The 13958-nt window shown below is 43.1% G+C and overlaps 1 protein-coding gene across 3 annotated transcripts in view; it reads right to left on the reverse strand.

Moving 5' to 3' along the window:
• GNL1 (G protein nucleolar 1) overlaps positions 1 to 13958 on the reverse strand; it is a 47244-nt gene continuing 33286 nt past the window's right edge. For all 3 annotated transcript variants that reach the window (XM_089515644.1, XM_089515634.1, XM_089515653.1), the window contains exons 7-12: positions 9565 to 9660; positions 8792 to 8989; positions 3386 to 3564; positions 1710 to 1872; positions 1461 to 1601; positions 1 to 434 (exon numbers count right to left, since the gene is read on the reverse strand). In XM_089515644.1, coding sequence (XP_089371770.1) covers positions 127 to 434; positions 1461 to 1601; positions 1710 to 1872; positions 3386 to 3564; positions 8792 to 8989; positions 9565 to 9660 — 1085 coding nt within the window. In that variant the 3' untranslated portion in view covers positions 1 to 126. The remainder of the gene's footprint in view (positions 435 to 1460; positions 1602 to 1709; positions 1873 to 3385; positions 3565 to 8791; positions 8990 to 9564; positions 9661 to 13958) is intronic.

The raw sequence follows: 13958 nt of genomic DNA on the forward strand, positions 1-13958 counted from the left end.
TCAGGAAATAAACATCACCTTTATTGATATACAGTGGCTCTGGGTGTTGGGCATTCACTCAGGTGGGTGGCTGGGATGGGTAGGGGGAGAGGGCCACCCACTCAGTTTAACCAGTAGCAAAAGCTGTTAACATTCATCTTCCCCAAGTAAAGCAAACAAGTTCCGGCCAGCCAATGGCTTTCCTTTCCTGGAAGGAAGATGTTGGCTGTGCCCACTTTTGGGCACAGAGAGCAGCTCCTCTTCCTCCTCGCCTTCTTCATCAGCATCCCGATCTTTCTCCTCATCCTCCTCTTCTCCAGAGCTGGAGATTTCATCTTCCTCCTCCTCCTCCTCCTCTGCCTCTTCTTCCTCACCAGAGCTGTGCTGACCATCATGGCGATGAGCTGACTGCAAGGCAGCCATCTCGGCGGTTTCAATGTGATGCTCCCACATGGCTGCAGGGAAGGAGAAAGGGTTGTCAGTATCACAGCACTGCCCAAGTGGGGGGCCCTGATCTGGGGCAGGATTGTCCAGGGTGGTAAGTACTGCCACAAAATTGAAAGGGTCTGTTGAAGTCTTCCTAACTCTGATCTAGTGCACCCTCCTGTGCAAAAGCAGAAAGATGAGCATGGAAATGTTACTGTTTTGATTCAGAAATCCCAGTGGCCATTCAGGCTGGAGGATTCTGGGACAGACTGAAGCATTTAGGCCCACATTATGTTTTCATCAAGAGAAACAAGATGTGCAAGAATGCCTGTCTTGTTCATCTCACTAGAAATGCAAGAACAAACAGAAGGTGGTGGTCCTTTAAGTAATTCAGGTTTTAAAAGTGGCAACCAATTTGAAGTCAAAGGCTTTCATGGCTGCCATCCATAGTCTTTTGTGGGTTTTTTGGGCAATGTGGCCATGTTCTGGAAGAGTTTATTCCTGATGTTTTGCCAGTAGCTGTAGCTGGCATCTCCGAAGAAAACCCACAAAAAACTATGGCAACCAATAGTCTTGTTTTCTGCTGCTCCAGAAAACAAACTTATTTTCTGCCTCTCCAGAGAACAGGACCTGGAACAATGGATGCAAGCTACAGGAAAAGAGATTCAACCTAAATATTAGGAGGAACTTCCTGACAGTAAGAGCTGTTCGACAGTGGAACACACTCCCTTCGAGTGTAGTGGAGTCTCCTTCCTTAGAGGTCTTTAAATAGAGGCTGGATGGCTATCTGTCAGAGATGCTTTGATTGAGAGTTCCTGCATGGCAGGGGGTTGAACTAGATGGCCCTTGTGGTTTCTTACAACTTTACAATTCTATGATTCTATGTCTGAATGTGCCTCAAAGATTTCCAAGTTAACACTGCCTCCCTCAAAAGAGTGACCTAACAAATCCAGGTTTCTCGCACCCACCCCACATCAGGTACATGTGTCCCCTTCACACAACCTCAGGCTGCTATTCTCCCCACTAGGTAAACTGGTACAGTGCTCTCTGCCTACCTTTGTGTGCAGTGTAGCCTGGAGGTCGCATGCAGATGCAGAAGCGCCCATCCACTGCTAAGCGGAGAAGGCTATTGGCAGCTCGATAGACATCGTTGCGGGCTCCCTTGGCCGTCTTGTAGCCTCTTTTTTCAGCCCAGGCTTAAACGAGATATGGTGTTACAAAAAAAATTGAACCCAATATACCTAGACCGAACTTTCTCCTAATTATAATGCAACACTCTTGTACAGTATAGGCAGCCATTTTACCTTCACAAACATCCCAGGCACACCATGGGGGCTCAGGTTTGCCGTGCTCAGCATCTGGATGCTGCAGCTTGAGCAATGCCTGAATTGGAATTCGACTGGCTAGGTAACCCACAGATGTGTAGGGTTCCTGGATCTGGGAAATTGGGTAGATACCAGCCAGGATCTAAAAAGAACATAAGAGGAAGGACATGTCAATTGCTGGAGGTGCAGAATCCATCTGTCACCCAGTAGTTGGCAAACTAAGAAGCCAGAGTAAGGATAATCATTACATTGCATTTCCACTGAAAGCACAAGCAGAGGGAAACATATTATGACTCAGTGGTAAAGCACATGCTCTACATGCAACTATCCCTTGCTGAATTTCTAGCATCTCCACACAAGGCTTTAAAACATCCCTAGGAATGAAATCCCGAAGAGTGTCTGCCATTTGCTGTGGAATACCACACTTCTCTTTGGATGACGAATATTTTCTATTGGACTGTGAAGAAAAATGTGTAAGGATCAGAGTAAACAGAAGGATCATCCCTTGCCTTGTTCATCTTGTTCTCCATTTGGAATGCAGATAGGACAGGGCCAGATTTAGACCCATTTGGGGCTGGATTAAGAGTACCAATGGCCTGGACTAGGCAAGTGGGCTAGATGGTTTTTTTCACTGCTGTAACATAATACTGAGCTAGATGAACAAATTATAAGACATATACAGTCCTCCCTCCATATTCGTGGGGGTTAGGGGAAATGAGACCCCTGTGAATATGGAAAAAATGCGAATAACACTGCATCCCACTCAGAAGCCAGTTAAAGGGAGGGGTGAATGGGGGGAAGAGAAGTAGGGCTGTGTGCTCCTTCCCCCCCCCCCCCCACCATCTTGTCCCTTTAATTGGCTCCCTGCTCCTTCTCCTCCCCATCCTTTTCTCGAATCGGGGAGGAGAAGAGTTTCAGAGGGGTCAAGGCACTTCTTGTCTTTTCTTCCCTGATCCATTCCTTGGGCTGCCCAGGGAAAGGATTGGGGAGGAGACGGGTCTCAGAGGGGCCAGTACAGTCTCAAGGCCATGGATATGGAGGGCCGACTGTAGTATAAAGCAGCTTTGTGTGTTCAATCCAATACATCTCTACTTAGAAACATGCCCCAATCTTGAAAACATGTACTGAAAGTGCTACAACAGAGATGGGAATCAAGAAGCACTCCAACTGTTGTTTGACTGCAACCCCCAGCATTCCTCGCCATTAGCTAAACTGGATTGAGCTGTTGGGAGCTACAATCCAACATCAACTAGGGGGCTGCAAGACTTTCCTCCCTGAACTAAATCAGCACAGGAATGGGAATCATGAAGTTCTCCAGATGTTGTAGGGCTACAAGTCTCCTCACTATGCTGGCTGAGACTACTGGGAGTTGCTGTCCAGGAACATCTAGAGGACCACAGGACTCACAGCCCTTGCTCTACAGAAACATTGCCCCCCGTTATACCCAGCCAGAACCCAGTACCTATTCCCACTACTGAGGAGAAATCATGCATCTGTTCTTGCACCTGAGCCCAACCTCTTTCCTCTCCTATGCTGATTCTCAGTTCCCAGAATGCATTTTTTCATGGGAACATCTATCTGCTCTAAGTACAGTATCTTCACACCCTCCCTTCTCTGCTTTTCCCTCAGTAATAAGCAGTATTGTACACATTTACCTGCTGTTTCCTTTCAACCAAAGAGGGAAAGATGAGCCCAGGGCAATCACACAGTTTGACCGTCGGTGTCAGGAAGTAGGTCTGGAAGTACTTGGTATGGCCTGGAGTGCGGGAGACGCTCACTACTTTACGGCCCACCAGCCCATTTATGAGTGAGGACTTGCCCACGTTGGGGAAACCTGGAAAGAGGGGAAACTTCAGTTGAGTTCAAGTTAGTCCAGAAACTTGAGTTAGTTTAAAACATGGCAGCCAGGTTGGTCACTGGAAAAACCAGAAGTGACCCACATAACACCTATTTTGAAATTGCTTCACCAGCTGCCTATCAGTTTCTAGGCACAGTACAAGGTGTTGCTAATGACCTTTAAAGCCCACATGGCTTGGGTCCAACCTATCTATGGGATCGCCTTCTTCCATATAATCCACCCCAAACACTCAGGTCCACTGGGAAGAATCTACTACAACCTATAAAGACCAGGTTGACTGCAGTTATTCAAAGGTCCTTCCCTTCAACTGCTCCCAGATTATGGAATGGCCTGCTAGAGGACATCCGTCATATTACCAGCTTCTACAGTTTTAAAAAGGCTGTCAAAGACAGAGCTCTTTTGGCAGACCTTTCCTGAATAGTAAACCTGCCACCATTTGAATCCACCATCCCACTTTGTCTCTGATTATTTTAAGAGAAGATGCCAGTGACAGATGTTGGTGATACATCATGAATAAACACTTCTAGAACATGGCCACATAGCCCAATAAACCCACAAAAAACTATGGATGCCAGCCATGAAAGCCTTCGATTATTTTAATCATTAATGTGTTTAACTGATGTTTTAGGGGAGGGGGGAATAATTGGGATATTGTATATTGTATGAACTTTTTAACTGTACGCCGCCTTGATTGTCTTTTGACAGAGGGGCGGGGTAAAAATAAAGCTTTTTTTTTAATCTATTATTTAAAAAGGCAAAGTATGTGTGTATGTGTGTCACATGTGTAATGATTATTTTGTGTATGTGTCTGTATTTAAGTTGTTGGGTGTCATTTTTGTAGCTGTTTTTATGGTGCTTTTTTCTTTTTGATATTTTACACATTTGAAATTATTCAGAAAGTGTTTGTCAATTACAGTCACCTTCAGGAAATCACCCTCCTCCCACCCAAACCCTACCATTTATCAAAACCACTACTACTTCCAGAGGCAGAGCTATCTTTTGCTGAGAATGCCTGTGGTCTAAATTTTCTGCATCTAGTAAGATGAGAAGGCCTAAAATCACTTAATTGAATATTTACTTATGCCTCCCCTTTCCTGCACAAGGCAGGCTAGTCCCCACTTGCAAGGAGCTTGAAAGAACAAGAGGGAAGGGACAATGTGGTCAATTCCCATGATGCTTAAAGGAGGTGTAAGAAACGTTCAGTTCTAGAGATGAGAGTTGCAGTGCAACATCTGGAGGGGCATATCATTTCCACACCTGACTTAAAGCTTGGTTGCAAGGTGCAAAGGTAGACTATGAGAAGAAATCGAAAGACAGCTTGCAAAAAAGGGAAACATGGGGGAAGGGAGAGGGTAACACCACAGAAACATTCAGGGAGGCCACTTCATAGAGAACAATGCTGCTGTGTGCCTTCAGGTTGTTTTCAATTTATGGCAATCCTGTCATGGTGTTTTCTTGGCAAGATTTGTTCAGGGGAGGTTTGCCATTGCCTTCCCCTGAGGCTGAGAGCATGTGACTTGCCCAAGGTCACATAGTGGATTTCATCCCCAAGATGGGAATTAAACACTGGTCTCTAGAGTTGTAGTCCAACACTCAAACCACTACACCACAGAGGCAAAGTGCAGCCCATAGGCCCACATGTCAGGGTTGTTTTGGTGGCCTATGGGGCGTCCCAGGGGTCAGCAATTTTTCTTTCAATTTTTCTTTCCAAATGCCGATTCTTAGTCTTCCACAGTTGTCCACCCTGATATACCCCAATATCATGTAGCAGGAAGAGAGACTGGGAAGAGTTCCCAAGGGAAGGGAAGCAGAGGAACATAGGCTGACTGAGAAAAAAAGAATTTAAGGAGTTAAGGTCACTAGCAAGGAATTTTTACTGCTTACATTTACAGCCCACCTTTCTTCCTTGCTGAGCAAAAGGTGGTGTACATCACTCCCCTTCTCCCCACTTTATCCTCACAACTACCCTCTGAGAGAGGTCAGGCTGAGAGACTGTGACCAGCCTAAGATCACCCAGTGAGCTTCAAGACTCCCTCAGCACTTGAACCTGGATCTTGCAACTTCCCAGTCCAACTTTCTAGTTATTACATCACTGTGCTGTACTGGCTTGATATGGAGAAGCAAGACCAGAAAAATGGAGGTGAAGCCAAATCATAAGTGCTGTATGTATTCATCTATAAGTCAACCTCATGTATAAGTTGAGGGCAGGTTTGGGGGGCCAAAATTATGGATTTTGATATAATACATGGATAAGTCAAGAGTAAAGCTTAGGGGCATGTAATAAGGGATGTAAAGGAGGAGAGAGAGGAAAATGATGGCAGAGCATACAGCTATTTTCCCACCCAGACATTCAAAAAGGCCAGAAGCAATGCCGTGACAGAAAGAGAAGAGATCATTGTTGATTCTTTTAGTTTTTCCCTGGTTCCGCTCCACTCTGGGCCCACAACAAACTCCAACTCCCAGAGTTCCATAGCCTTGAGCCAGGGAAGTAAAAGCGGTGCCAAACTGGGTTATTTGCTCCAGTGTGGATGCAGCCATACACACACACACACACATATGAGAGTCAGCATCAGGGACTCTTCTGCTGAAATATAGGTAACTTTATTTTGTCCATCTACTTTTCTATTTTGATGGATTTCTTGCAATAAAAAGAAATAAATATTGTTTTTTAAAACCTTACCAGAGCATCTTGCATATTTCTATTCTGGTTTATATCAGAAGCTCATATTGCACTGCGGCATGCTACACTCTGCTTAATATAATTATCAATATCTCCTACAAAATCAGAGGACTTCCAGGCTGCATCATTTCCATACACAAAGGGTTTGTAATTTGAATTGACATCCTCACATACCAATGGCATATATATGTCTGTGCCTGTCTTCCACTCCACCAAATGCATCTGAGGAAGTAGACTGAAGTCTACGAAAGCTCATGCTGCCAATTTCTTTCTTTCAATTAGTCTCAAAAGTGCTACAAGATCTCTCTACATACTGATTAAAATTCGAAGCAGCAACAGGAGAGACACAATGTCATGTCATAAGAACCAGTCAAAGACATTATTGTACTGCTGTAATTGTGATTTACCACCCCTGTGTGATAAAGTCCTAAGACAGTTGAATCCAAGCAGACCACAAGTTGAACATGAGCCAATAGTGCGACGTGGCAGCTAAAAAGGCCAATGCGATTTTACGCTGCATCAATAGAAGTATAGTGTCTAGATCAAGGGAAGTAATAGTGCCACTCTATTCTGCTCTGATCGGGCCCAAGCTGGAATATTGTGTCCAATTCTGGGCACCACAATTCAAAAAGGATGTGGAGAAACTGGAGCGTATCCAAAGGAGAACAACTAAAATGGTGAAGGGCCTAGAAACAATGCCCTATGAGGAACGACTAAGGGAGCTGGGGATGTTTAGCCTGGAGAAGAGAAGGTTAAGGGGTGATATGATAGCCCTGTTTAAATATTTGAAAGGATGTCATATTGAGGAGGGAGCAAGCTTGTTTTCTGCTGCTCCAGAGAACAGGACCCAGAACAATAGATGCAAGCTGCAGGAAAAGAGATTCTACCTCAACATTAGGAAGAACTTCCTGACAGTAAGAGCTGTCCGACAGTGGAACACACTCCCTCGGAATGTAGTGGAATCTCCTTCCCTGGAGGTTTTTAAACAGAGGCTTGATGACCATCTGTCAGGGATGCTTTGATTGAGATTTCCTGCATGGAAGAATGGGGTTGGACTGGATGGCCCTTGTGGTCTCTTCCAACTCTATTATTCTATGATTCTATGATCAGTGATGTAATGTGATGTGAGCTATTGTAGTTCAGAAAAAGTAATCACAATAATTCCACTGTTCATGTTATCTTTTTCCTCCTCTTTCCCACTGCTGTGGATTGTAGCCAGTTCATTTCATTTTGTCAGCTGATACAGAAACCACAATATCTGAACAAAGTTGCGGTTCTTTTTTTATCTCAGTCATAGGAGTAAGGCATATTCTACTGCATCAGAATATTGGCTGATTTGGATAGGAGGTTGGTTTTATGTTTTCAAACATGGAGGGAATAAACCACTATTTGTAACTTCATTTTAGCAGTTCCAAGGACAGTCCAGGATGCAATCAAAAGCCATCGCAGTACTCACTTAAATGTAATCTTATTGTATGTAACTTCCTCCCACACTCTGGCTTCAGATTGTTCACTAAATGCAAACTCCATAGATATCAACATCAGCTATTTTTTCAGTCGCCACTGTCACTAGTTCGTTTTCTTTACCATCTTGTCTAACAAAGAGTTCTGAAGTACTCAAAAGCTTAATCATTGGGTTGGTCCAAGAAAGATAGAAATAAATTTCAAACAAGCAAATCTTGATGTTAACATTTTATATAAGGGGCACTATTCTACTATGCTGTTGTATATAATAGAACTTGAGCATCCACTGATTTTGGTTATCTACGGAGGGTGCTGGAACCAAATCCCAGTAAATACCAAGGCTGCATTGTATTACCAACTATATTTTGATCTAAGGAGCTCCAGGCTGAATATTCAGTTCTCCCACCCATCCTCATTATTTTCTCAGAACAGCTCTGTGAAGTAGGCAAAAAGACAGTGATTGGCTTGAGTTCACCCACCAAATTATCATGGCTAATAGGAAAACTGATCCCGCCTCATTTCCTTTAACTCTTCTACTGTGAATACATGCTTTCCAGTTTTTATTCTGTTTCTAATAAGAAAACTGAACCCAAGTCTCTCCAATATTAGCCTGCCATTGCAACCATTATTGTTGCTGTGTGTCTTTGAGTCATTTCCAACTTATGGCAACCCTAACATGGACATATCACAAGGGTTTCTTGGCAAGATTTGTTCAGGGGAGTTTGCCTTTGTCTCCCATATGTTGCGAGACTGCATCTCACAGCACTCCTCACCACTGCTTAAGCTAGCTTGGCCTTCTGGGATATGCAGTCCAACCATATCTGGGAGCACAACTTATTCTCACTCCTCATATATAGGCTTGTGCTATTTATGGTATCCAACCATTTTATTGTCTTATTCCAAGAGGGTTCTGGAAGTTTTCCCATGTTCTAGTATTGGTGCTTCTGGAGCAATATGAGAAAACTTACTTCTTTGAAGCAATTGTTATTAATACCCATCTTTTGGAGTACCAGCCTTTCCTGAATGGTTTTGCCTGCTGGCAGATGGCACACTCCTCACCTACGCAGCCTATCGTCAAGATTCCATCTTTGTAGATTTCCTGGCAGAATCCCCCAGCCTCCATAGCCACATCTGTCTGGTGCTCTACCAGCACCGCAGCACTTTCGTCATCATCTTCAGAGTCTTCAGAGTCCTCAAGAGGCAGGCAGGCACTGGCTGCATCCCGCTCAATTTTTTCCTTCCAGCTGCTCAGGTCCACTGCAGAAAAAGAGAGCGATGTCACCAAATAATCCAAAACTAAGACCCAGCATCAACAAAAACTACTCACAATAGTCAGGCCTTAGATCCAGGCTCCAAAATGAAAGGTTATAAAGTTATGGATGCTTGTTACTGTTGTGCCAGATCCTGCTATTAACAACCCTAGTTTGATTTGGCTGAAGTAAGTGAGACATACTACTGGCTAACAGGAAGGTAAATGTATTCTGTACCAGACCTTTATTGGAATGGCTTTACTCCCAGTGTGTAGACTAGCACTTTTACAATTCATTTCTCATTCTTATAAGATGGGAGCTTATAAGCAAAATTGAGCTCTGGCAGCTCTTCTTTTTTAAAAACAAACAAAAATAATGCTGACCTTGAGAAGCATTTTAGCCCTGGTTTAGCCCTGGTTTGAAAGTAATAGCAAAGTTTGGAAAAGTTGTGTTTCTGGATTACAGTGCCCAGAACCCTCCAATGACCATGCTGGCTGGGAAATTCTGAGGTTTATAGTCTAAGAAAGTGAAGGCTCCCAAGATCTGGACAGCTCCACAGAACAATAAAAGAAAGCATCTCACCTTTGCCAGCTGTGATGCTCTCACAGGCGTTCAACAATTGTTCAGGCCCCATGGCTGTACTCCACCCTTTGCGGCGCTTCCGGCGCTTCTTAAACACTGAGAAGGGAAAAAAATAGTTCAACTCAAACCACTACTCCATGCTGAATGTTTAATTCATGTACCATGTTCAAATTTAAGTTGTGAGTTGCCTTGGTTCCTATTCAGGAAAAACACAGGATACATATGCACACGCATACACACAAACGCACACATATCTACCTATACAGTTGACCCTCCATATCCACAGATTCTTTATCCACAGATTCAAGCATTCACAGCTTGAAAATAATTTTTAAAAAGTATACATTCCAAATAGCAAACCTGTATTTTGCTATTTTATATAAGGAACACCATTTTACTATGCCATTGTATTTGGGACTTGACTATCCATGGATTTTGGTACCCATGGAGGGTCCTGGAACCAAACCCCGGCGGATAATAACATTTAACATTTACATGAAACCGCTGGGAGAGATCATCCAGAGACATGGGGCGCGGTGTTATCAGTACGCTGATGACACCCAAATATGTTTCTCTGTGTCTCCGACTGATGCAGTGACTAGGGATGGCATCTCTTCTCTCAATGCCTGTCTGGAGTCAGTAATGGGCTGGATGAGGGAAAACAGACTCAGTTTGAATCCAGAGAAAACGGAAGTACTCGTGATAGGTTCTCCTGGTCCGGGAAAGGATATTTGACCACCTGTCCTGAATGGGGTCACGCTCCTCTTGAAGGACTCAGTTCGCAGTCTGGGGGTGCTTCTGGACTCGTCGCTCCACCTTACATCTCAGGTGGATGTGACGGTCAAGAGCACTTGTTATCAGCTTCGGCTGATACGCCAGCTGCGACCCTACCTGGGCCGGGGGGACCTTGAAACGGTGGTACATGCTCTGGTAACCTCTCGGTTGGATTTCTGTAATGCGCTCTACATGGGGCAACCCTTGTACCAAACCCGGAAGCTTCAATTAGTGCAGAATATGGCAGCAAGGCTGGTCACTGGTAGCTCCAGGACCAGCCATATAACACCTATTTTGCAAGATCTACATTGTCTGCCCATTCACTTCTGGGCGCAATACAAGGTGTTGGTTATTACCTATAAAGCCCTAAATGGCTTGGGCCCAGGGTACTTGGAGGACCGCCTCTCCCCATATAATCCGCCCCGCACTCTTAGATCGGTCGGGAAGCAATTGCTAAGGGTTCCCAAGACGAGATATATCTCGTCTTCTCAAAGGGCATTTTCTGTCTCGGCCCCGCAGACCTGGAACTCCCTTCCCGACAACCTCCGCTCTGTCACCTCCCTTGACCAGTTCAGGAAGGAACTTAAGACCTATCTCTTCCAATAAGCTTTCCCCCATGTGTCTTGACATCTGTTTACTCCCCCGATATACAGTTGCTATTCGGCTAGTTTGTTTCTCTGGTTTTATTTTTGGAAATTGTATATGTTTTATTGGGATGCTTTTTATGATGTTTTTAACTTGGTATGTTTTATATTGTATACTGTTTGATGTATCCATGTTGTAACCCACTTTGATCTTTGGAAAAGCGGGCTAGAAATAAACAGTATTATTATTATTATTATTATTATTATTATTATTATTATTATTATTATGGCCCACTGTATACATAAACATAGAGTACAAACAAATGAGGAGTCAGGACTGGGACAGAGGATGCATAATCCTATCCCGGGTTTGGAAGAAGTGTGGGGTCTAGTGGAGAAGAACCAGTAAACCTGTTCCTAAAACAAGCTTGGGAAGCATCTTTCAGTCTGACAGCCAAAATGAGTTCCATAGACATTCCTGTGGACTGCATTCTTCTGGTGGGCAGGGCCAAATGCAGAAGGATAGAGCCCAATATACCAGCATATTTTAGCTTGAAATGCCTACCACCAATAACTGAAATTTAGGAGAGGCATTTCAACCTGTTTAAAGTGTGTGGTTTTAAAGTGCTTTTATCTTTTTTCATTGTATTATTTTTTAAAAAATAAGTGATCAGTTTTAATATTGTAAAAGTTTAATTCTATTTTAATGGTCATTTTTATATATTTTTAATTTTACTGTGGTTTTAAATTGTAAGTTGCTTTCAGTCCCAATTCTGAAGGGAAAGCAGGATATGAATAAATATAGCAACAATAACAACCACTTTCTAGAATGAGATAATACTGTACAAATAAAAAGTGGGAAACCACCAAATGATGATGATGAAGATGTCATGGGAAAGGGCATGGCGATCTGGGGAAGCCCAAAAGTTGGACTGGCACCTCAGAAAGACTGGATTTGGCCTAAGAGCCTGAGGTTCCCCACCTCTGTAAAATGCAGTAGGACCTAGGATGGTAGTAGGAAATTAGAAAAAGGAAAACCAACCAGCCTCTTCAACTTTCACCACAAAATATACCAATAAGAGGGTGGTGGAAAAGGCTTCCTGAGCTCTGAAAAAAGGATCAGATCAGGACCAGTTTGCACCATCAGGCAGAGTAAAAGAGCTGCCTCGAGCAACAAATATGAGGTGCTATGAAAAGAGAGCAAATGTTACTTCATTTGTTATTAATGTGTCCTCGCTTTTTCTGCCAAGAATGAGGGAAAGTGCTTATGGGATTTTCTGCCTCATGTACCAAAATAACTTGGCTAGCTTTGGGTACTATGAAATGTGACCTAAATGGGGGTAAGGAGGCTGCCATTTGCTGCTCTGCCTCGGGCAGCAAAATGTCTTGGCTAGGGTCTGGAGCAGATAGTGGTGGAATTATTTATTTGTCTGTGAAAACTGTACACCAACCTTCATCCCCTGGTCTGAAGACAGTTTACCATGTATTAAAATATTTTAATTGTTTTTTTAAAAAATCTAAGTTGTTTAAAAATCTGTAAGATTTTTAAACCTACAGTCTAAGAAGGTAGGTACCAAACATGCCTCTTTAGGAAGGAAATTTGACTGCCTCTTTCAGACTGCCACTTGCCTTACTCTGAGGGAGGCTCCTGCAGGATTAGGGTTGCCAGACTGAAAACTAAAGAGGGCTCCTGTGTTGCTATTCATGCAACCAGGTAACAATGAACACTTGCTGAAATTCCCTCTTCTGCACAACCATGAAAGGCACAGGAGCCTTCTCCAGTTTTCACTCCGGCAACCCTATGCAGGATAGCATTGGGAGACAATTCCAAAGTCAGGAAAATATACTTTTCTAGACTACAACTCCCAGAAATTCCCAGTCATCATAGCTACTGGCTATTCCTGACAGAGGATGCTGGGGGATATTTTCAAGCTCTGGATACGAGTTAATGGGCAGAATGATGTGGAAGTAAGTTTTCCTTTAGAAGAGGGATGGGTGAGTGTCAGGGGGCAGCATTGTCCCCCAGGAGATTCTGGAGAGCCATAAAACCCTATCAATAGAAAGATAGATAGATAGATAGATAGATAGATGGATGGATGGATGGATGGATGGATGGATGGATGGATGGATGGATGGATATATAGACGGATGGTTGGATATATAGACAGATAGATAAATCCTTTGTCCCCAGAGACGCCCCCCCAACACCCTTTATGGGATGTATTTTTGTCACACTATTTGCCTCCCCTGGGCCAATGTAAGCCCAAGAGATGCTTTTTTAAACAACAAGAAATGACCCAGAAGTTTTTAAAAGGGGATTTCCTAGGCCCAAAACAGCTGTGGGGAAGAAATGTGGCAGATTACCCCCCCCCCCACACACACACACACACACTCCCTAGAGGTTGTGTAGGGGCATAAAAACTGACCCCTGGGAGAAGCTCTCAGGACCAAAAAGAAGACCTGGGGAATGGCACTTTGCCCACCCCTGCTTTAGGATATGGTTTAAAATATTATATTTAGACCATCGGCCTATCTGTCCTGTCCTCTTTGCCCTAACATTCAACCATTTTCTTTTTTATATATATATATATATATATAATTTTTATTGAGTTTTCTGTTCATACAAAGCAGAAAATATTGATATTACATTGAAATAATCCAGCAAATCATATTTTCCATATTTGAATATTCCATATTAAAAAAAAGTAAGGAAAGAGATGTTTTCCATTTGCACACATATCTTAAATTTTACAAAGAGAAAATAATAATAATAATAATAATAAATAAAAAAAGAACCTCTTTTTCTTAATTTTCTAACAGACATTTCCATTTGCGTTTACACTGTTGCACTGTTCTGCCAAGTGATAACATTGATAGGTTGTCCATTATTGCATACTCATGTATTTTTGCTTCCCATTCTTTAATTGGGGGACCGTAAGGTTTCTTCCAATATTTGGCATACACATTTCTAGCTGCCGTTATCATATAAATAATCTCGATTCAGCTTTAGTATATCGGGATCGATTATATTCAATA

This window comes from Sceloporus occidentalis, unplaced genomic scaffold (assembly GCF_023333645.1).
Source record: "Sceloporus occidentalis isolate IW3139 unplaced genomic scaffold, rSceOcc1.0.p SCAF_1, whole genome shotgun sequence".
Classification (NCBI taxonomy): domain Eukaryota; kingdom Metazoa; phylum Chordata; class Lepidosauria; order Squamata; family Phrynosomatidae; genus Sceloporus; species Sceloporus occidentalis.